The following is a 24,917-nucleotide window of genomic DNA, read 5'->3' on the forward strand; positions in this document are numbered from 1 at the left end:
TTGAAGGAAGAATCCTTTCTTGAGTTTAAGTTGAAAGTAGTTTAGTTTAGTGAGTCACCATCACCAGAGGGAATATTTAAAAGAGCCTCGTGTGAAACTGTTGAGTAAATATTGAATGAAGGGGTGTGTGAAAGGAGAGTGGAACAACAAGATAATGTCCAAGTAAAGAGGACAATGATCAGCGTTTCACACATTATTTTTATTCATATGCTTATTTAGATTCACGCAAGTTAAGCCTCAATAAGCATTGACTGTAATATTTATTATTTTCCATCCATCAATGGGTAACAGTAAAAAAAAAAAAAAAAGAGACAGATCTCCATTACAGGTTCATCTAGGCTCAACAGTCACTCAGCAAAACAAAAAGATGAAGAACAAGTGCTGAACATGCATCGAAAACAAATAAATAGTGACAATAATTCAAGTGGTACAACTGAACTGTTAAGGGAGATTATCACAATTAATCCCCATGCTTTCATATTGTTATGAGCCTGTTTCAAGCTATAGAATCACATTCAACTCAGGTTCTACAAGACGACAGGCTTGTTTGAAAAGTAACATATGTTGTACAGATCACACCTTAATAAGGCAAAAATACTGGTAATACCAGAGCTATAATCACAGTCATCAACTTACTTTGGAGTATGGTTACGTGAAGAATTATTAGGTCTGGAATCATACAATTGAGAAAAAAGTCAGAATTCTCAAAGGTTATTCAGGGGGAAAAAGTGAAAGTATAACAACTTTTTAACAGTAACAATGATTTTCCTCATATATCAAAAATAATTTAGTTATTTATTTTACGACGTGGCGCTAATCTTTCTCCATACTAAGCCAAAACTGAATTATGAAAAAAAATTAAAAAAACATACAACAAAATAGTTGACAATGACAGAGTGAAACTGTGTCCCAGTATGACAGTGAGTGTGTGTTAGTCACTGGCATAGTCCTCAATTATCAGGTCCTCCTCCTCCAGCAGGCCATGGCTTGTAGTGGGCTGGGGCTGACTGGCAGGCAGACCCTCCTCAACCCCCCCTGGACCCTCCGCAACCCCAGCCGGACCCTCCTCTTCCTCTTCGCTGTCTTTCTCCAGCTGGGCTGGCTCTTTGTCTGTCAGAGTCTCCAGTTTTAATCTACACACACACACACACACACACACACACACACACACACACACACACACACACACACACACACACACACACACACACACACACACACACACACACACACACACACACACACACACACACACAAATGTCAAGTCCAACAACACAGCCAATTCAAATAGGCGGCTTGCTGCTCGCCCCTCAACCACAAGGCTCCTCTGGCCACATGTCAAAGCGTCAAATGACAACAACACAACAAATGATATATCCAGCTACAAAAAAAGCCAGAAAGTCGCAAGTTAGAACGAAAGTACAAAGAGTCGTTCCTATTGAGATGATACACCACCTCGTCTTGCAAGTTTCAACTCTTCGTGAATCTTTGGTCTAAACTGGACTTTACGCCTCTGCGAAGTTGAATCAGGCTCCTCTGATCGAAGCTCTAATATTCGATTATTGATGTCCCTGGTTTGGATTCTGGCTGTGGTCCTAGTTATCTCATTTCTCCCTCTTCACACTGTAGGCTGCTTGGATCTTTTGGATTGCAGACTCTGGGCTCACCCACAGACACTGGAATCCAACTGCATTATGGTAGAAGAGAAAATGTGTACTGTACCTGCCGGGGAACCTCCTCAGTGGCATCTGACCCACATCCTGGATAAAAGCTATCTGAGCTGGGAGACACAGTGAAGCACAGAGCACTTCTGTTAGAAATCCTCAGAAACGTTATCAACAGACAAACTCTTCCAAATGAGATCTCTCACGATCTTCTAACACGAATAAAGATTTAATGGTCATAAAAGCACATTAATTACCTTTGTTCACATTCAGAATAGGGCTGCCACCTCTTAGTCGATTAGTCGACTAATCGGTCGTTTTGGTCTTAGTCGACTAAGATTTCTTTAGTTGATAAGTAATTTTTTATGCTTATTCATGCTTAATTACTCATTTCCAAGAAACTTATGGGCACATTTCTGGTAAACACAAGATTTAAAGTGGTGCTTTTGCAGGATTAATTGTGGAGAAACTCAGTTTTACAGATGGTTCATTAACTACATTTATATTGTGCTTTTCTAGTCTTAACCACCTCTCAAAGATCACAGCTCTGTCGATTACATCAACTAATCGATTAATCGACAAAATCATATAAGTGTTAGTCGACTAAGAATTTCTTTAGTCGAGGACAGCCCTAATTCAGAAATGACATTCCTCAGCAGTGTTTTACAGTACTGGCTAGGACTGTAACAATTACAGACAACAACAAATTAATTGCTAACATTAGCTAAGGTCTTAAGAGGTATGACTGTTGATGGTAGTTGTTGATTTTGTTTAGATATGCCAAATTGTAATTTATAAGTGATTATTGGTCGGACTGTTGAGCTAAAGCTATGCTAGTTGTTGGCACTGATCCTATACATGTTCATAGCAACAAAAATGACGGGGGGGGGGATGCAGGTAAACAATGCCTCTTTTTTATATAGATAATAAAGAGGCCTCTTTTTTATATAGATAATAAAGAGGCGTGGTTTACTTCATAGACTGTGTACCTGTATTATTACATTATCTGGGTCACATGACAGTGATATAATCAAAAGATGTATCCTGGAATTCATTCAAAAATTATTATTTTTTAAAGTAATAAATAAATAAATAAATATTTTAAAATTTGACTGAAAGAGACAATTTTATTGTTAATTGCAATTATTTCTGAGACAATTAATTGTACAGCAAAATTTGGATTTGTTACAGCTTTAGTACTGGCAGCACCATAGATCAAAATGACTCAATGTGAAATGTCACCTCAAAATACAACAACAACTATTTGTAAGGAATTAAATAAAGGCAAGACCTAAAGGCCTGACAAAGTTAGGCCGGCTACACACTGCCTGCGTGGCGTGAGCGTGTCAGCTGCGAGCCAGTGTGTAGCCGGCGTTAGGCTTTGTTATATTGCTTAGGTGTCCAGTGGCTCATACTTGTGGCATGCAGCTGTGATCAACTTTACTGTCAGGAAACCATAGCAACACATTGGGATATGAAGAGATTGATGTTCAGCATTGATCACACCAATTCCAAAAACTTTTCAAAACGACCTGTACTATGCAAGGTAGTGTATGCAGTACTGTGTGTGTGTGTGTGTGTGTGTGTGTGTGTGTGTGTGTGTGTTACCTTGGTTCCTCATAGGGTTGGTGAGTTGGGCCAGGTATGGCAGCAGTTCCGTCTGCAGGCTGACTGGTGTCAGACAGAAGCTCCTGAACAGCGACTGGGCAGCCAGGCAGTTCTCTCGGTGCTGAAGGAACAACATCAGAACAGTCTCAGTCTCATTACTGTCTTCAGTTATCTACCGCTGCTACATTTAACGTCTACTTCCACATGAGACACATTAGAGGAAGCTGATCTACAACACTGTCCAACTGTTTGGGGTGATCTATTCTAGGGCTGCAACTAACGATTATTTCATAGTCCATTAATCCGTCAATTATTTTCTTGATTAATCGATTAGTTGTTTGGTCTATAAAATCTCCAGAATCAGAGATTTCTTTTACTTTTTTTCATAAAAAAGAACTCAAACCAATTTATCAATTATCTAAATAGTTGGGAATTATTTAATGGTTAAAAACTAATCAATTAGTCAATTAATCTTTGCAGTTCTAAACCATTCATATTCAAACTTTCTGATCTGAGGGATGTTATAAATATTTAAAGATGTTGTTAGTAAGTCGCTTTCACACCTATAGTTTGGTGGACTTAGTGCGATTTGGGGGTTTGCGAACACACTGCACTTTGTTAAGTGCACCAAACATTTAAACAAATGTCACGCGGTGGGAAACACTTCCTCCTCTTAGAAATAATGGAGCAACACCAAATGTATTGGTTTTCAATATGAGCCGCTGACAGACAGCGAGTGAATAAACAGTCAACTCCTGATCATATATCACTTCACTATTTTAACAACTAAAACACAGCCACTAATCTTTGATCCATGTCGTTCATAACTGGAGTAAATAATAGTAAAGTAACTGGAAGAAACCATTACTCCACCATATATAAATGACATGGATATGTATTATACACACTCTATCTACCTACCTACCTACCTATATATATATATATATATATATCTCTATCTATATATATATATATATATATATATATATATATATATATATATAGATAGATATATATAGATCTATAGATCTATAGATCTATATATATATATATATATATATATATATATATATATATATATATATATATCTATATATATATATATATATATATATATATATATATATATCTATCTATCTATCTATCTATCTATCTATCTATCTATCTATCTATCTATCTATAGATAGATATATAGATATAGATATATATATATATATATATATATCTATATATATATATATATATATATATATATATATATATATATATATATATATCTATATATATATATATCTATATAAATATATATCTATATAGATATATATCTATATCTATATATCTATCTATAGATAGATAGATAGATAGATAGATAGATATATATATAGATATATATATATCTATATATATATATATATAGATCTATCTATCTATATATATATATAGATCTATCTATCTATCTATCTATCTATCTATCTATCTATCTATCTATCTATCTATCTATCTATATATATATATATATATATATATATATATATATATATATATATCTATATATATATATATATATATTATAACAACATAAGTGAAAGAGAAAATTATATATGTTATATATATAGCTAAGATCATGACAAAACAATGGGTCTTACCTTTTTGTTGACCAGCAGCCAGTTGGGTTTGTGAAGTGGTCTGAAGCCAACAGAAACCTGCTGAGAGTTGGAGTGAAGGAGCCCCCTGGTGGCCACTGAAGACCCATAATGGCCCATGGTGCTGCGACTCTGAAAACAGAAGAGCACAGCGCTTTATACAGACGCAACGAATTGTTGTTCACAGGGAATCCACCGTAGACCATATTGTTAACACCTAACCCATATCCATACTAGTCTAAATCCACGATGTTTCATTTCCGGGATTGCTCCGGTGTCACCGGAAATTCCGCACGATGTCCTTATTTTCGGCTGGATGTCTGTCCCCTTCCTCTGTCTTTGTGTTGGCGTTCTAACCTCTGGTGGATTTGTGAGGACTATGGTTAACTGCTCCTCAGATCTCTGCAGGGTAAATCCAGACAGCTAGCTAGACTATCTGTCCAATCTGAGTTTTCTGTTGCACGACTAAAACTACTTTTGAACGTACACATGTTCCACCAAAACAAGTTCCTTCCTGAGACTATTTAGCAGAGGCACCAGTGCTCTGTCAGCTTAGCACCTCCCAAGACGATTGGGATTGGTTTAAAGAAATGCCAATAAACCAGAACACGTTTTCCTCCCATCCAGGAATGCTGTGTGGACTAGACAGACCTTCCTCCACAGTGCTGTGGAGGAAGGTGTGGCAATGCAAAACTATATCAATAAAAAAGACCTTTAAGTCTCACTCTCTGCTAGAGCAGTCCTTGACTTAAGAAATTCTTAGTCGACTAGCTATTAGTTGATTTCATCAACAGATCTGTAAAACTGAGTTTCTCCACAAAGAATCATGCAAAAGCACCACTTTAAATAATGTGTGTACCAGAGATGCGCTCAGACTATTTTTGGAAATAAATCATTCAGCATGAAAAAAGCATAAAAAAAAAAAAAGACTAATCCACTAAAGAAATCTTAGTCGACTAAGACAAAAACAACTGATTAGTCAACTAATCCACTAAGAGGGGGCAGCCCAATCTCTACTACTTACATTTTTTTTGACAGTAGGACTACCTACTACACAGGAGAAAGGACTGGTGTCGTTCTAGAGTTGTGAAGTCTTGTCTCATAGTATTATGAACCACTGTTGTGTGTGATTAGCCTTCAACGTCTTCATTTCAAATGGGCTTCCTGGGTGTTACTTCATCATCTCACTGCCATCTTTCTTCAACATAATGCTATTTGCAGTATAAATGCTTCCTAACAGTCATGGTATCATGACTCATGGGACCGGTATATGCTAAGTTAATGTGAAAACAATTCCTTATGCAAACAACAAGAACACTTTGGTTCGGATTTTACTGATCAAAGCATTCATATTACTATTTAATGTCTAGGGACAGACTGACCGTCCAATCAGAAGTGAGGAGGTCGGCGTCAGACAGATACTCGCTGGCTCGGTCCACGTCTTCCAACTGAGAGAAGAAGTCCACGTAGTTCTGGTGCAGATACAGGTTGAAGAACTCTCCAGACATGTGGGAACGCTCAACAACCAGCTGAACATAGACACACAGACACACAGACAGTCAGGGTCTCAGTGATGACATTTGGCCATGCGGTTTGTTACTCATTAAAGCTAAAAGAAAAGCATGTGTGCACCTCAGGGTCTACAAGTAATGCTTCTCTGTGATGGTGAGACAGGTGAGATGGTAGACCAGGTCCAGTGTCACATTCAGCTGCTTCGGCACCTTCATGTTTCCCTCCTGTTAATGACAAACAACCAAGCATACACACTATTTGCCTCTGTGTCAGTTACAATTACTGAAGTGCAGCTCATTGATGTGTTTTTATGGCACGATATTAGATTTGAATTGGTATAAAATGTGCGAAAAGTGGTAGAGCGCGCGCCCATATATAGAGTTCGACACATTGACGCAGTGGCCAAGGGTTCGATTCCAACCTGCGGCACTTTCCTACATGTCATTTACCCTCTCTCTTCCCTTTCATGTCTAAGCTGTCACAATAAAGGCCTAAATGCCAAAATAAAAATCTAAAAAAAACGAAAATTCTGCATCCACAGATTCCATGTGGCCCTGGATATATGCGACTCACGTTTGCAGTGCAGAATCTTCCCCAGTGCTCTGAACAGGAACAGAGAAGCATCTTTCCCTCCAATAGCCTGCTCCTCATCCTGCTCCTTTGTCAGTTTGGACTTCTTCTTCCTCTGGTTTGTTCTGGAAACAGCTTTGCCCAGCGAAGTTTGCCTGTCCTTCACCCTCCCCAGCCCTTTTTCCAATGACGTGTCTGGAAAAGTAACAATGATGATAGAAGATATTTGATGTCAGGTGATGAGACAGGGCAAGAATATTTGTTCTGAGGAAAGGCTATGATCTAATATCTAAATCAAATGTCATGGTATGCATGTGTGCACGTGACCACCCCTGTAGTGTGGCCTGACCTGGGAGGGAGGAGAACTGAAGGCTGTTGATGGCACTGCGAATATCTCCCGAGCTTCCTGAACACAGCGTCTCCAACACTGCCTGGTCTGGAACGCACATCCTCCCACAGCTCTGCTTGGAGTCATGGGAAAAAAGACACTGTGTTAAAACACATAAAAACTCGTACCAATATGTGTAGTCAACTGCAAGGCTTCCTTTCACCTTTCCCGCCTCCAGGGTTGAAACTCGAGTCAGGACCTTCATCATCGTGGTTGGAGCCACCGGATTAAAACTGGAAACAGAGAACACACAAAACCAGTGTTGAAAGAAGTATTCAGATCCTTTACTTAAGTAAAAGTACTAATACCACACTGTAAAAATACTGTTACAAGTAAAAGTCCTGCATTGAAAATGTTACTTTAGTAAAAGTGTCTAAGTATCATTAGGACAATGTAGTTAAAGTATTAAAACCTTGTAAAAAGTGTAAAGGATCAACCAGTTGTGTGTGTTTAATGGTCTGATCATCTCAGCTGGACTTGTAGCCGTTATATTGTTGGCTAGTTTACTTTAGAATCAAACATCAGATTTTATAAACTACATGTGTTTTGTGTGCAGAAATCTTAATGTGTAAAGTAACTAGTAACTAAAGCTGTAACAGATGAATGTAGTGGAGTAAAAAGTACAATATTTCTCTCTGAAATGTAGCGGAGTAGAAGTAGAAAGTGGCATGAAGAGAAAAGACTCAAGTAAAGTACAAGTACCTCAAATGTGTACTTAAGGACAGTACTTGAGTAAATGTACTCCGTTACATTCCTCCACTGCACAAAACAGGTCAGCAGGATGAAGAGCTTTATTCAATGTTCTGTTAATCCACATTAGATTACTGAAAATTCTCAAATAAAGGCAGGTATTCAAATAATGTCTAAGTCATATCAACATGGACATATAAAGGCCAAACATTAAGAGGTGATAAAATGACCTGTACTATAAAGGCATACACGGTGGTCAGTATAATCTAAATCTAGATCTAAAAGCACTCATTCAATCAGTACAACGGAGTCGAGTCATACTCACCACTCTACTGCTAAGAGTTTCTGTTTATTTCAGAAACACTGTTTTCTTTTGCATATTGATTGCCATCACTTCATCACTTTGCAGGTTTGTTTTCAAGATTTCCTGCAGATGTTTGACATTAAAAGCCTTTTAGAAATGGGAGGGCTTATGCCCTTTGAGCCACTGAACAGCTTTTAATATGCAAGATGTGCTGAGTTTCACTGACAGTAGCTTAACGGGGATAGAAGAAAAGTAAAGTGAAAGCAGCTGTAAATAATAAGCGACAGAACAGAAACAGCATTTGAGAGTGGCGAGGATGATATGACTGTTGTCGTACTAATGAAATCATCCATTAGCTAAACCCGCTTATGCTCGAGGTTGGTGGGGGAGCTGGAGCCAATCCCAGCTGAGGTTGAGCGAGAGGTGTGGTACACCTGGGCAGGTTGCCATTCAATCAGAGGCTGACACATAGAGACAGACAACCCCACACTCACAAGGAACTTAGAGAGTCCTCACCCACATGTCTTTGGACAGTGGGAGGAAACCAATGGAATTAGTGTTGTGGAAGCGTTGAGTTTGTATAAACAGAAAAGGAAAACAGAACAGCACAGCGAACAGGTGGGAAGGCTTCTTAAATATGATGACATTTGCTTAGAAAATGGGGAATATTAGAAATATTGGCTCTCTGCAGTTGATAAAAATAAAAGGTCTACAATCTGAAAATGTACTGTAAATGGAATTTATCAGCACATAGACTATGACAGACCCACATTTCAGTACTGAGGGACGGATCACTGCGAGGCTTTGGCGCTGGTTTTTAAGGCTCGAGTCAGTTTGTGTGTCATTTGTGTGGGTCTGCAAAGTGTGTCTCGCTCTTCATTGCATATGCATTTGAGGGGAGATCGCGCAAATAATGAGATGAAACAGAAGATAATTATGTATTCCGCTGGATTGCATAAATTGCAACTGTCAGTTACGCAGGGAATGTTCTCTGCCAGATGGATTTTACATGAGCCCTGAGGGAGCTTGTGATGATTCAAAGAAACATGAATCAAATATTGTTTTTCAACTAAAAAAAACACATTTGCAAAATGTTTCTTAGTGAATCTGGCCATTAATATACAAGAACAGTCTTTCCTCCTCAGCCCACGGCTGGGACTGAACTGCTCTCTGGGCTCTAATGCGGGTTTCCAATAGGGCTGCAAAATATATTGTTGTTTTTTTTTGTTGTTTTTTTTTTGTTTTTTTTTTGTTTTTTTTTTTTAAATCGGTATTGTGATATCAACTGGCGCAATAAGCACATCGCTAAAGGCTGCAACATTTCGCAAAAGACACTCTGAAATTTGTTGTTAGTTGAAATAAAATATGAGACAAAAACTGCACTTTAAACTTTCTTTTTTTAGTGGTGCTTTTTATATTTAATTCAATGTTCAATTTATTTATATAAATAATGGTTGTTTTTTTTTTAACTCAACAAGCAATTTCATGTATTTCAGCAGAATACTGAAAGTAGCAGAACTAAGTACACTTTAATATCTGTTTAATTATCACAAGTTATATCGTTATTGCCATATTCAACAATGTTATCACATATTTTCCTCATATCGTGTAGCCATAGTTTCCATGAAAGTCAAACATCAAAGCAAGCAGTGTGTGACACTTGGAACCTGATGCTGCTGATGCCCAGCTCCTCCTGGATCTCTCGGGGAAAAAGAAAGCGCGAGCTGCTGTCTCCACTCAGACTGTCGGACACTATGAACACCAGGGGACATCGACCCGTCTTCACAAAGCGCCTGGAAGACACACAGCAGGACACGGCCTCACATAGAGCAGGGAAATACACAGGTCACACAGATTAGACAGAACTAATTCATGGACACATACATCATTAGTAGAAATGTTCCGATACCGATACCAGTATCGAAAAAAACCTTGGATACCGTCAGAAATGCTGGTATCGGTATCGGCGTGTACTGGAGTTTATACACCGATCCAATACCACAGAATTTAGCCCAGAAGAAAATTTACTTAAAGTAGTTTATTTATGTTCTTTTGCCATTTTGCGGATAATAAATGAAAGCATTCATTAGGGCTGCACGATTATGGCCAAAATGATAATCACGATTATTTTGATCGATATCAATTTTATAAAACAAAAATAAATTACAACATTACACATTACAGCACAAATCTTTGCATTTATTTTCCAGTTCGACTACGTGAGCCGTCTCTGTGTAACGTCGAGTAGACAGCCAATAACAGATTAGATCTTGGTAGAAGCATGCTGCATGCTGATTGGCTCACTGACGCTGATGAGATTTACGGCTCAAGGTATTGAAATTGGGTATTTCAATACCTTGAGCGAGGCATTTTTTGTTACTCGATACTTTAGAGGCAATTAGTCAGTGCCTAAGAAATATCAAATTCGGTAGCCAGCCCTATCCAAGGCTTACTATCATTCTCTTTTACACAAAAACTGGAGACACTAAAAGCTTCAAAGTTAAACCAGTAGTGCTGGTACTGGTCACTATGCTTCCATCTTTAACATTTTGTGTCATCATAGCAACAGAACTTTTCCTGGTTCTCTGTGTAAAAGCAAGAAAGCAAATGTACGGGGAAACTGTGATCTCACCTCAGGATATCATGCAGGCTGCCAGGCTGCCTGTAGAACTGGTTTGGGAAATCCTGAGGAGGAACAAGTGATGATGAGTGTTAACTCAGGTATGTTTCTAAATCAATCTAAACAAATCAGCTTTAGACCAATGTATCAGTTATCAGACAATATTACAATGGGCAGAAGAGAAGTTAATACACAACATTAGGTAAGAAAATAATGCATGCTGATAACTGTCAGTGGAAACGCTCTCTATATATGTACAGTATAATTAAATACAGAGGAGTATGTCAATGACATGAATCTTTGAAAAAAGTAGAAGAGACAAGCCTATTTCCAATTTTTTGTGACATTTCTTGGCACCTAATAGTGGGTTTAAAAGTGACTTTCTGCTTTAATGAAACAACTATTCATTAATCATGTATTAATCATTAATCATAAGTGGTTCTCCTAATTATTCCAGCAGCAACTTCATCTGCTGCAACAGGCCCAGCTGCACACTCTGGACTGGACCGTATCTGGATTTTCTAATGTGTTTGTGGAAGAACAAGACATCACTTTCTGTTTCGCTTTAGGCCTTGTTCTTTAAAGCTATTGAAAACTTAGGCTCTGCAAATGTGTATTGATGTGTGTAGTTAAGTATACATAAAGCTACTAGGACAGGACTCCAATTTGATAGAAGTTATTGCCACGCAACGTTTTTGTAATTGCCAGTGCACACACTGAGGAAGGGCACTGCCCGAAACACCCATTATCTACTATCAAATTGGAGTGCTCTCCTAGTAGCTTCATTTATGATTATTCACTTTTAGGATCCCGCACCCAGCCGTCAAAGCTCAAAGTATCTATGTGAGTTGCGCTCATTCAGTCCTATTTTGTATGTAGTTATGTCACAGGTTGTGTGTAAATGCTGACATATGTTTCAGACCACAGCAGGAGAATACACATCTGCATCCAGCTATGTTAGTTTTGAATAGTTATTTGAAACATTAGATCAAGCCTTCCTACAGCTGTTAAAGAGTCCTGCGTAGCTGGAGCCAAATAAGGGACATGCAATTAACACTTAAAATTGACTAAAACCGATGGGATGTCTTACTGCCCAAATCTAATCGCACTGCTAGATATGGTATATTAATTACTTCAAACAGCCTGTCATTTTTTGGGTATGCCTTTGATGCACATGAAAGTGCAACCCACTGTTGCACCTTAGTTTTAAGGGCTGTAATAGACCATGGGTATCCAGTCAGAGAACAAAAAGACTTCAATGATGGACAAATGTCCTCTGGGCACACGGCTGCAGATGAAAGACAGCTGGTACAGAAAAAAAGATGCTAGGGCTGAACGATGAATCGTTTTCAAATCCAAATCGCGATTTGAAAGAATGTGATTAGCTAATCATGAATCAAATGTGAATGTTTAGTTAAATGTTTGGTGTAACCATTGGTTTAACATGTTTTAGTCCTCTTTTTATTATTATATTTACTGTTTAATCATGAGATAACTGCTGGAATAATGGTACACTTCACAGATTGTTTCCAGAAACGTCCTATTATCAGTGGATGTTTCATGTAGTTTGTATAACTTTATTTAACGTGACGGTAGAAGGTGCCAGATGTAGATGCTGCTGTTGAACTGAGTCAGATCACACATTTCAGTTGATATCTTTTATTGGAATTGTATTATTATTATTATTATTATTATTATTATTATTATTATTATTATTATTATTATAACTTTAGCTTTTGTGATACATGTTCTGTTTGACTGTTCAATGTTCCACGCTTATTAAAAGAAAAACTTATTACTGGCAGTTCATATCCATGTTCTCATCCTAGTAGAAGAATATAGAGCAGTTTAGATGGTGTTTCATGTTATAATGCTCCATGACATGTTTTATCTGTCACACAGTGAATATTCAACTTTAGCTAAACAAAAAAAAAAAAAAAATCGCAAACCAGATTGTAATATCTGGCAGAAAAATCGCAATTTTTTGCCCAAATCGTTCAGCCCAAAAAGATGCCATTTGGTTTTAGCTTCAGAGAACGTAAATCTGTCGCAATACTGTCACACAACATTTGAGGCTTTAAGAGGAACACGGGTAATTGGTTCACCACGCAAAACATAACTATGCCATACAATATGAGGAGAAGAAAAAAAAAAAAAGGTATAGAAACTTAGAGAGTTGAACATAGCACATTTCACAGGTACATCTAAGAAAATACAGGATCAGTGGCTTCAGTTAAAGGTGTAGTACATACCTCCACCAGGATGAGCTTTCTGTCTGTAGTTCCTCCATCGCCCACCATCTTCAGGCAGTTGTACTTGTTTGCTCTGAGGAGGAATTCCTGGAACTGGGTGAACTGGGAGCTGCAGGGGAAGCCGTTCATCCTCCATTCTGACAACAGACGGAGAATTAGAGACATGGGTGGAGGAGCCTGTATACTGACACAGGATACACACACATCACACTGCAACTGTTAGCCTGCATTCACCCAAAACATTCATACATTCCCATTTACAAACACTGAGTTGACAAAATATTAGAAACACCTTTCAATATAAAGCAAAACCAATACATCAGCACTAACTCTCTGACACAGTCTCAACAAAACATCAAAATCATTTAGGGGCAGTTTTTTCCATCCAAAAAGTAATTCTCTTTAATATTAATGCTAACAACATCGTGCTAATTCTTAGTTTGACAGTAGGGCTACACGATATGATGAAAATATCTAATTGTGATTATTTTGACTGATATTGCGATTGCAATATGATTCACAATATTGGAGGGAATGATCATTGTTGTATCACTGTTCTCTTTCATTGAAAATTATTAAAATTTCAAGAAATGATTATAGTGCGATTTATGTGAGGATTTGTACCAATCACAGATTCCTGTAGTCTGTTGGATAGGATGCGTAGGCCGGGACGTCTCTGCACCACAATACTTCATTCAGAATGGTTTGACACATACAGTATTTTGCCTTTAACAAACATTATCTCACCCTGTGATTTGGATATTGCACTAGTCCATCTTGCGATTTCGATATAGTTGCGATAATTGTGCAGCCCTATTTGACAGTGACACTGATAGGAATGAGGCAGGTAGGACAGTAAAGCTAGGGTTCCTCCTCACCATGCTGGCTGCTGCTGTATGGCTCCAGGTTGGAGGGGTTGGTCCACTCCTGAGCCCTGAGGCCCAGCTCTCGAGACAAAACCTGGACTGTGGCAGTCTTTCCACAGCCGGATGGTCCCGTCAGCAGCAAGATACCACCCTGTAGATGACAACAGCCAAGCCCAAACTGGACCTTCAGCTTCACTTAAAGGTGCTCCAAGCGATGTTGGGTGACGTTACTTCTTGTTTACGTTCAAAGTATTTTCAAACAAAACGAAGACTAGCTCGCTCCTCCCTCCTCCTCATCCCGTCCCCTCCCTTCTGTGCTTCAGCGCACTACCCCCCCCCCCCCATATCCAGTTTGTGTATGTTTGCATGGTCCAGGTTGGACCACTTTGTTTTTGTTGCTGTGTGTGGACCCCAGGGTGTCTACAGAGACCATGTTTTTTTACAGTGTGTTTAGGGGACCGGCAGCTCGCGGATAGTGAGGAGATGTTTGCTGTATGTGACAAAACATGTTGTAGCCTAAAAAACACATGACATCGCTTAGAGTACCTTTAAGACTAGAGCTAAGTGATATTGAGAAAATCAAATATCGATAACGATATTTTTGACCAAATACACGGATGTCGATATTGCGGTGATATTGTAGGGTTGACGGTGCTTTCACAAAATATTAACATAATGAGAGTTTTGATAAATAATCACCAATAATGTGGATACAATGACTAAGTGGGTAAAGGCGAATAATAGAACATCTGGTGAGTCTGGTAGGTTCAGAAAATGACATCACTTTACTGTAATACAGCCTTTAAAACCAGGAAAAGACAACACTTGTGTCATATCACGATATCTAAAATTTAAGACATTATCTAGCCTCGTATATCGATGTCGATATATTGCCCAGTCGTACTTAAGACTTTCACAGACAACATTTTAATAGTTTAAGATACAAGATCGGCTGTTGACATATCTTGGTCTCCAGATAGGACCCGTTACATGACTCAAGGTAACCACCAGGTCAGTTAAATTTAAGACTTTTTAATAAAAAACATTTACAATGAAATTTAATACCAACTTCATGAACATACTGGCAAGAGTATGTAGGATATAATGGAATATCAGAAAGGATTTTAGGCTATTAAAATAACTGTTTACCAAGTACTTGAACTTAATATAACATTTTATTGTAGTACTCAATACATACATGCTTTGTGCCGAAACAATGAAGGAGTTATTTCATCTTATGAAAGGACAATACAAGTGTAGTAGAAATTTAGACTTTCTAAAGAAATGTAAGACTTTTAAGGCCCTGCGGGTACCCTGAGACTGACACTCCTGCCAGCAAAGCTAGTTTTCCACAAGTTACTGACATTTGCTTGTTTAAGCGTGATTTATGGTCCTGCAGAGCGAGTAGTGACGCTAGAGTCATAGTGAGAGAAACAAAGTGTCTCCCCTGTGTTCTCTGACCACGGTGGGAAATCTGGAGCAGGAAAACCAAGCCACAGCCGAGCAACGTGCGTCACCACGACAGGTAGTTACATTTTTTGAGAGGTGCACTTCGGGCTACGACATAGGGTCCATGACTCCATGTACCTACGTACGTAGTCTATATCCTACGGGATTGCTCCGGTGCTGCAGGAAATTCTGCCGGATTCATGTCTTTTCCATTTCCTTCCTCTTTCTTTGTGTTGGAATTTTAAATTCGGTGGATTTGTGAGGACTATGGTTAACTGCTCCTCAGATCTCTGCAGGGTAAATCCAGACAGCTAGCTAGACTATCTGTCCAATCTGAGTTTTCTCTCTCAAGACTATTTTGCAGCGGCTCTGTGCGGAGCTTAGCACCGCCCAAGATGATTGTGATTGGTTTGAAGAAATGCCAATAAACCAGAGCATGTTTTCCTCCCATCCCCGAATACTGCGTGGGATAGCCAGACCCTCCTTCAGAGTGCTTTAGAGGAGGGTCTGGCAAAGCAAGACTACTACGTACGTAACCACGACGTATATTTAACACAGAGGTATAAATCACCAGAGGTATAGTTTATCAGGAAGGAAGTGGGTGTGTTGGTATTTATATCACTAAATAAAATGGTCAGAACAGCTCCTCACAGACAACACAAGGAGACAAGGTTTATTTACTGAAATCGTGAAACTTCTATTACCTTTGCTGCGTTTGAGTGAACTCTCATCCAGTTCTCCACTTCCTCTATCTTCTTCTTGTGGACAGCTAGATCAGCCTACACAAACACACACGGGGGGGAGGGGGGGAACAAGAAGGTTCGCTGATGTTGAAGAAATGTACCGTATCAAGACATTTATGAATAGTATGATTGAAAATTACATAGAACGTGATGGAAGATATTAATCATATCGACCAACCGCCAATTTGAAGACTTTGCTTATTTATGCTTATTTATATATTGAGGCCTGATATTGCAAATAAATTGCCAATGTGAATTTTGTTTAGAAGTTTTGATAAAAAAATACTCTGATATGGATTACAGAGTCATTAGTAAATCTCCATGGAGACGAGTGAAGTCATAAGTAATGTCTGCCAGTGGCTCAGAGCCCTCACTGCTTTGATGTGATAACAGACACATACAGTACGTATGGCCAGAGAGGGGGGAAGGGGGGGAGAGACCGGCTGTTGGCTGTATCCAAATGGGTTCATGCGCTGGATCTCACTTGATTATTTTATAGTAGGGGTGCACAATATATCTTTTTTTTTATCGTCATGGCGATATCAACTTGCGCAGTATACATATCCCGAAAGACACTCAGAGAATTTTTGTTAGTTGAAAGAAAATATGAGTAGAAAACTGCACTTTCAAATGTAACTGTCATTCTTTTTTAGTGGTGCCTTTTATATTTAATTCAATGTTCAATTTATTCAATAAAAGAATGTTAAAAATGATTTCCTTTTGTTTTAAATTAAACAAGCAGTGTGTTCTATTTTAGCAGAATACTGAAAACAGCAGAAACGCAGAACTAACTAACATATATGTTTATTTATCGCAAGTAATAATATCACCGCGATATTCTACAACGTTATCGCATATCACGTATTTTCCTTGTATTTGATAGCTCCTCGCTCCACGGCTGAACTGGAAGTTGTTCTGTCCCTCCTCGGTCTCAAAGCTCTGATTTCTGCCCTGAGGACTGAGGAGGGATCATCCAGGAGGGCTTTCTGAGGAGCTATAGGCGAGGATACAGAGAGCAGCCTTGAGCCTAGAGAGAAGCCATGCAGCTGAAGGAGTTGCTAACTCCGCCCAAACAGCTGACAAATTCATGTGACGCTTCAGAGGACAGGATGTCTCATCCCTCTAAATCACATTTCCTTGTTTCCTCTCTCCTCCCATGATTTCTTTGCGTCTCTCCCGTGCCTGCTCGGTGGGACGGACTAAGACGCGAGGAAGGGAGACAAGTGGAGGAGTCGGGGATACAATTTCAGAACCTGGGATACAGGTATAAGCGATGATGCTGACCTGTGAACGGGGCGAGTGTCTGTCCACCCAGGACTCATCCTGGTCCCTCTGGGCCAGCTCTTTCAGCAGGTAGGACGTGTGAAGCTCCGAGCTGCCCACCTCTTTGGTCCTCTTCCTGGGCCTCTTCGGCTCAGCCTTGGGGCACAAAACCTGGCTGCCCTTTCTCCTTCTCGACGGAGCAAAGCTTTCCCCTGGCAAATCAGTGAAGGACGGATCCACCCAGCGGGTCAGCTATTTTAAATACAGCCAAACAAAAAAGATTTAAGATTCATATGGAACAATTAAAGGAGGATGTGTACAATAGGTCAAAGTTTATAATCACAGCCCAACTAAAAATGATTACTAGACAGAACCCGATGTTAAATATAATCTACAGGGGGAGGCAGGGGTCCTGGTGTGCTTAGTGAAGAGTTGGTACCTTACTTTTTCCTTTACAAACTGTACTAGCATTATATATTTACACTCATCCTATAGCTCAGTGGTTCTCAAAGGAGGTCTGGGGACCAGCAGGGGTCCATGGCACTCTCTAGGGGGTCCATGAAAGGTTTTCAGATTCATTCAGTTAAATTATAATGACTTCATGGCTTCATAGTTCAATGAATGCTATTTTAATTCCTAAATCTATATAGATTACTTTCTAATTGAACAAATCTGTAACTATTACAATCTGCAAATATATTTAATACATGTCTTATATCTGTCTAATCAGTTCTCTTGTGTTGTTCTTTAACATAAGTATGACCCTCGAAGTGTAAATAAAATATGCTCCGTCAAATTATTCCCCAGGATATAATCTCTATCTTGTAAGGGTGTTTGGCTGAACAAAGATTGAGAACCTCTGCTATAGCTTATTGATGACATCTTGTTTCTGGAAATCTAAACACACACACACACACACACACACACACACACACAGAAATAATGTCATCATGTACTGTTAGAGAACTCACTTTGCTTGAAGCAGCTTTATCTGCCACAGAAAGCTTGTCCATCCTCCCCGCGGTGCTTCACATTGAGGGGAGCAGTTCAACGTCCATCTGGGAACCTGAACAGCAGCGGGACAGTTAGTGATGATTTTAGATCCAACTTACCACTGGTGGAATGTAACTAAGTACATTTACTCAAGTACTGTCCTTAAGTACAAATGTTGTATGAGGTACTTGTACTTTACTTGAGTCTTTTCTTTTCATGCCACTTTCTACTTCTACTCGACTACATTTCAGAGAGAAATATTGTACTTTTTACATTCATCTGTTACAGCTTTAGTTACTTTACACATTAAGAAAAAAACAGATGTAGTTTACAAATAGAATGTTTTATTATAAATTAAACTACCCAACCATATATAGGCCTACAACTGTTTTGATCGTTTCCAGTTTCTAAAATGTGAGGATTTTTCTGCATTAAGAATTCATTCTTTGAGTACGTTTTTCTGTTGATACTTACATAGTTTTAATTAAGTAACATTTTCAATGCAGGGCTTGAACTGGTATTTTTACAGTGTGGTATTAGTACTTTTACTTACAGTAAGTAATGGATCTGAATACGTCTTCCAACACTGCAGCTAACACAGGCAGCACAGACACAACATAGTTCTCTCAGCACAGAGAACTATACTATATAACTACAACTAAAGACAGATATTTGAGGTTTCACATTATCTTTAGCTTAACTTCTTTTTTCCTTGTTATTGTGCTGCCAAAAATATATAAAGATATCCACACACCTCCGGTTAAGTGGCACATGTCTGCTAAAAGCACATTTTAGTCTTTGGATGGAATGGGTTAGCTAACGTAAACTAATGTTATGTTGAGCTAATACAGTGACATCTCTGTACTAACTTAACCTTACCTTGTTTGACCATTTGATGTGTGAGAAGCCCACACGGTGTTTCCGTCACTTTAAGCTTTTTGTTCGGACGTGATGAGAACTAATTTGTAACTCGAAGAAGGAGTAGCGTCGATGTTACTAAAGTTGAAGTTGAAGGAGCTATGATGATGCAGTGAAGTTTACCTTTTTAAACTCCGGGGATTCAGATTGCCGCAAACGGATTGTCTATTGACGTAAAACTGACGTGAAGCCTCTCCGTTTACTGCACTGTTTGTGGAAGTCTGCGAAGGCTGGCGAGTGTGGCGACGTGATAGCAAACATCTCGCTAGCTACCCCAAGTCTTCCATTTTGTCAGAGTCCTCTTTTTCAGGTTGGTTTCTTGACATTTAGCATAGAGACTAAAGAGTGTGTCTAGAATGGCATGCAGAGATAATAAAGCACATTTTTGTCTTTCAGGTGGCCGTCACTAAGACACGTGTTGGCTGCTAGCAAGCTATGAAGATGAGGAAGCGTCCGAACGTCCTGTTAACAGGTGAGGAACATGGTGAGGGACATGGTGAGGGACATGGTGAGGGGGCATGGTGAGGGACATGGTGAGGGACATGGTGAGGGGGCATGGTGAGGGACATGGTGAGGGACATGGTGAGGGGGCTGTCAGCCAGACAGCCGCGAGGCGACGGACCCTGCAGGTTAGGGTTAACTCTGGAGTGTTCTAGCTTGGACACCAGATTTGTTTTTAATGATGTAATATTCACTCATTTTGCTTTGCATCACGACCAGGTCATGTGTGGAGCATCAGCCCGTGTCTAACCATCCATCAGCTGGTAGCTGAGCATCTTCATTTAGGAGTCATTGGGCCTCATTCACCAAACATGTTCTCAAACTCCACTTACGCAGTTTACACGAAGATCCTGGCATTCACCAATGTTTTCTTATTTGGGATTTGTTCTTAGCTAAGAACAGAATCTACGCATCTCTAGAGCACTCTTATGCACAATTTAGAGTTGACATGTTTGCGCAAAATAGGTAGTTATACCATTTCCGTCTGTTCTAAATTAATATTTCTCTGTTTTATAATGTAAGAAATTATTTTCATAATTTTACACATAATTATATGGTTGTTTGTTTTAATAGATACACACTACACTTGTGTACAAGCCAATTGTGCCAGACCTATATAAATAAACTTGCCTTGCTTTGCAGTCAATTCACATTATTATGTTCTGCGCCCTTCTCCAGATACAGCATTGACTGCATGAGGAACTGCATTCCATCGGTTTTATTTTTCATCAGAAAATCTGCTTAAAAATATATGAAATATTAGATAGGAGAGAACAACATAATGTAATTCTGCTAAATAAAACCACATTCATTCTTAGTTTCACTTGTTTATATTTTAAACAATTTGTATCTGAATACAATACACATTTTCTATAAGCTCAGTCTGCTATGTTTTAAAAAAAAAAAAAAAACAATTCCAGTCCATGGTATCAGAATTTTGGATAGTCATCATGGAAACATTAATTGGTCATGTGACAAAGGCTGGGAAGATTGGCAGAACAGGCAGCCAAATGACAGTACTCTGATCCAATGGAAATCACAATGGTCCGATTATAAGCATTCTTTCCCAATGGATGGCCCATTGCCCCCCCTGCCCCCCCCCTTCTAGCACCGCCCCTGCCTATCAAAGAGGGCAACACTGAATGTATACATTCTAGAATAAAATCTGGGATGTTAATCCTGCTCTCTCCTACAGGAACCCCTGGTGTTGGAAAGACCACTTTGGGAAAGGAGCTGGCCCAGAGGACAGGGCTCACCTATGTCAACATAGGAGACCTGGCCCAGGAAGGTAAAACCCCTAACCAACTTTCACAACCAAATGAAACGCAGATGGCAACGAGCACCTACAGGATGGAACATCCTTCATCCTTCTGTTGAATCTCAAATCCCAACCCTTATTGGCCATTGTGTTTGTGCTGCCGTAGCCGGCCCCGGTTTGAGTCCTAACTCCGGGGTCGCTTGTAGACTAAGAATGGAAATAAAAGCAGATACATTTCAGAGACACCCTGAGGCTGTTCTGATTATTCGGATTCTCTGATTTCTCTCTCCCCAGGACAACTTTATGATGGCTATGATGAAGAGTACCAGTGCCCAATTTTGGATGAGGACAGGGTGAGTTAAATTCCCCATGCAAGCTTTGAACCTGGTTAGGATCTGATCTGTACTACACAACAGACCCAACTAAACGTTCTTTTGGATATGATTTGAAACCCCTGCACCACTCGGCTCCCTTATTGCACGTCCTGGTTATCCTCACCCAGCTTGGATTCCTAGTCTTCTTTCTTATCTGGTTCAACAGCAACATTAATCGCCCATGATGACATATTGAAGCTAGGGTCAGAATCTTATTCCTGCTGTATTAACCCTCTGACCCAGGCCAGCCACTCTAGACAGTAGAGCATTTAGTAACCTGAATATGTTGGACTACAGATACAAATGAGAAGTGGTAATGAATCCTTTTCACTTGTTAACTGACTAAATAAAAGTGTACTCTACTTAAAAGTTTAGCACTTCTATATCTTTGAGGGACTAACAAGAGACATAAAAAAAAGTCTTTAAGCAGCAAAGGTCAAGATACCCTTAACTTTAGTCCTTAGTATGCTCCAAAAACACAATGTCCCATAATGCAACAAATGGCACCTTTTAACTAGACCCTCCTGTCAGGCTGCGTTGCTGTATGATATAGAGGCATCAGTATATCATAACTAGGGATGCAACGATTGTAGATTTTGTTGGTACGATTATAGTCTGAAAAATAATCAAGGTTTAACGATTATGACGATTATTATGCATTAATTTCACTGCTAATGTATAAAATTACATGACCACTCTAGATTGTAATGTTATGCATTGCTGCCTTTTGAAACAGAAATAACACAGTAACAGTTTGAATGTTTTGTGTGCCAGATTGAAACCACCTTTTGTAGCACTTGGGTAAACAGAACTTCACATGTTGGAGAGAGGTGAAGGAGGAGGTGCTGTTTCCTTCCTCTGCCACAGACAAATTATAGGCTAAATGCTCATGTTATTATTGGGGGCAGGCAGCTTATTCCCTCTGTGGTGTGATGAATTTGAAAATGCTGAACTAACAGGATTTAAATTCTCAATACAGATTGAATTAGGATGGTGGATGTCAAATATTGTGACTTGTTGTGATGCTGCAGGTGGTGGATGAGCTGGATGAAAAGATGGTAGAAGGTGGTGCAATTGTTGACTATCATGGCTGTGACCTGTTCCCTGAACGCTGGTTCCACATCGTCTTTGTCCTCCGCACAGACAACACCCAACTGTACACACGGTTAGAGAGCAGGTAACTTCCACTTCATTTCTCATGTGTACTAAACCTCAACCAATGTCGACCCTGTCCCACTGTGGAGCATCCAACTAGGGCCAGCAGGATTTCAGGTTTTAGTTTGCACCTTTTGAACCAGTCAAATCTTTAGCACGTGCTAAGATCTTAAAGTGGCTAATGGTAAGAGTGCCAGTGTATTTGACGTGTACTTTGATTGGTTTGGCCCACGTCCCAGTCACTAACATGGAGGGGGCGGGCTTATGACCTGTACTGCAGCCAGCCACCAGGGGGCTACCCAGATGTTTTGACCCTAACTTTTACAGTCTTTGCATCAACCCCTGGTAGGGCTGTGCAATTAATCATAATGTAATCGTTATTATGATTTTGGCTCCCAATGATCACAAAATCCGAATAATTGAGAAAAAATATTGTTAAAACTCTTAATTTGTCTTGGGTTGTGAATGGGAACAAAGTTCAAATGGGAAAAGCATTAAGGGAAATTTCACAGTTCAAGTATTTTGCACTGATGATTTGTTTAACTGTTGATCCAAAACTCAATCAGGAATCGTGTTGAATAATTGTGATTTCAATATTGACCAAAATAATCATCATGATTTTTTTCCCTAATCGAGCGGCCCTAACCCCTGGTCTGTACAGGCACACTGAAATGCCCTTGACTGCTCTATACATCCCTGCCTAGTGCCTACCCCACCACTCTTATTGTCTAACCCCTATGGTTAGTGTAGTTCTTAGCACAGTAGTTTCAGTTTGTCTCTGTCCTCTGTGTGACTGCCAGGGGTTACGCAGGGAAGAAGCTGCAGGACAACGTGCAGTGTGAGATCTTCCAGACCATCTACGAGGAGGCCATGGAGGCCTACAGCGAGGAGATCGTCCACCAGTTGCCCAGCAACACTCCAGAGGACCTGGAGCGCAACCTGGAGCAGATAGTTCAGTGGATCGAGCAGTGGATGAAGGACCACAACTAGAAGCTGAACTCAGCCTGCTGCTGGCTTCCACTGGCAGGACTGTCAACAACAAGTGTTTTGGACAATTAATAAATGAATTGTGGTTATTTTCCAATCTGCATTTATTTTCCTAGATTTTGCCATAAAGAAGACTGGTGATATATCCAAAGAGTAATCACTTTGTTCAGTGGCCTCTTTGACCTGCCTCTAGTTAGCAGGGAGTGCTGCTCGGCCAACCCTCTCTCAAATGGTTGGACTTTAAAAGGTAGATGTCCTCTTAAAAACAGAAACACACCAGGACTTTGTGACACTAGTTGTCTGATTACCCATCACATGATTTGTAACCAGTGCAACCTATTGTCAAGTCAAAGCACTCATGTGATGCTGCATTCATGTCATATTTTTTATAAAGAAATGATGAAACAGCATTGTCACCATGTCTCAGTCATAATAACAATAGTTAGAACTAGACCTCAAACCCCACTGAGGATTGACAGAGGTCTTATATTAATGATGCACATTATTTACAGTACTTCTCTAAATGTTAGAGTACTTTACAGCAGAAACACAGAAGAACATACTGGACAAAGCAAATGTTGCAGATTTTTTATAATTGCAGATATTTGGGAACATGCACCACCAACTCCCATCATTTGAAATGATGATAGTGTGGGCCCAGCATTGTTAACCTGTCTTGTAGAGGGGCTGCGTGTGTGTCAAAATGAACGGTCTATACAGACCAGACTGTGAATACAATCTGCTCAATTTTAATTCTACTATAATACTTAGTGAAATAAATAATCTGTTAATTCAAATATTTCTCTAAAGAGCAGCTGTTGTATTTTATCTTTTAAACAGGGTTTCCACGTGGTCTAAACAAGTCTAAAATGTATATCTTAATAATATAATAAATTTAATTTAAATTCGCTCAATTATTGTCACAAATAATTTTAAAAAGGTCTTAATTTTTCTACGTCAATGTAACGCTACCTCTAATGCTCCCTCAGCGCTTTAGTGTATTTTTTCTGAAAAGTGGAGATCTCAACCCCCCCAATGTTGAACCCAAAGTTACACCCTTGAATGCAACTTATTTTGCAGCCTAGTTATATACCAGTCCTATACTTCAAATAAATTGGGGAGTTGTTTCAGACGATGCTACCGGACTCTGACTTTTCTT

At 39.4% G+C, this 24,917-nt stretch overlaps 2 protein-coding genes across 7 annotated transcripts; one reads left to right on the forward strand and one right to left on the reverse strand.

Moving 5' to 3' along the window:
• Window positions 1–178: 178 nt before the first annotated feature.
• rad17 (RAD17 checkpoint clamp loader component) lies at window positions 179–19,776 on the reverse strand. 6 transcript variants are annotated; one of them, XM_031300466.2, is made up of 17 exons: window positions 19,607–19,776; window positions 18,544–18,638; window positions 17,594–17,824; window positions 16,271–16,345; window positions 14,130–14,268; window positions 13,252–13,388; window positions 11,012–11,064; window positions 10,047–10,172; window positions 7,549–7,618; window positions 7,347–7,461; window positions 7,001–7,192; window positions 6,548–6,651; window positions 6,298–6,444; window positions 4,919–5,047; window positions 3,273–3,393; window positions 1,723–1,780; window positions 179–1,133 (listed from the first exon to the last, which is right to left on the reverse strand). In XM_031300466.2, the coding sequence occupies exons 2-17, from the start codon at window positions 18,583–18,585 to the stop codon at window positions 932–934; spliced, it is 1,941 nt and encodes a 646-aa protein (XP_031156326.1). In that variant the 5' UTR covers window positions 18,586–18,638; window positions 19,607–19,776; the 3' UTR covers window positions 179–931. The 6 variants fall into 6 exon arrangements, with proteins under 6 accessions (XP_031156326.1, XP_031156323.1, XP_031156321.1 ...); XM_031300463.2 differs by having other exon boundaries at window positions 18,529–18,638; XM_031300461.2 differs by having other exon boundaries at window positions 18,529–18,638; window positions 19,445–19,656.
• Window positions 19,651–24,168, forward strand: ak6 (adenylate kinase 6). The gene is made up of 6 exons (XM_031300490.2): window positions 19,651–19,793; window positions 19,880–19,955; window positions 21,180–21,272; window positions 21,537–21,595; window positions 22,648–22,793; window positions 23,572–24,168. The coding sequence occupies exons 2-6, from the start codon at window positions 19,919–19,921 to the stop codon at window positions 23,759–23,761; spliced, it is 525 nt and encodes a 174-aa protein (XP_031156350.1). The 5' UTR covers window positions 19,651–19,793; window positions 19,880–19,918; the 3' UTR covers window positions 23,762–24,168.
• The last annotated feature ends 749 nt before the right edge of the window (window positions 24,169–24,917 follow it).

Source organism: Sander lucioperca, chromosome 2 (assembly GCF_008315115.2).
Source record: "Sander lucioperca isolate FBNREF2018 chromosome 2, SLUC_FBN_1.2, whole genome shotgun sequence".
Taxonomy (NCBI): Eukaryota; Metazoa; Chordata; class Actinopteri; order Perciformes; family Percidae; genus Sander; species Sander lucioperca.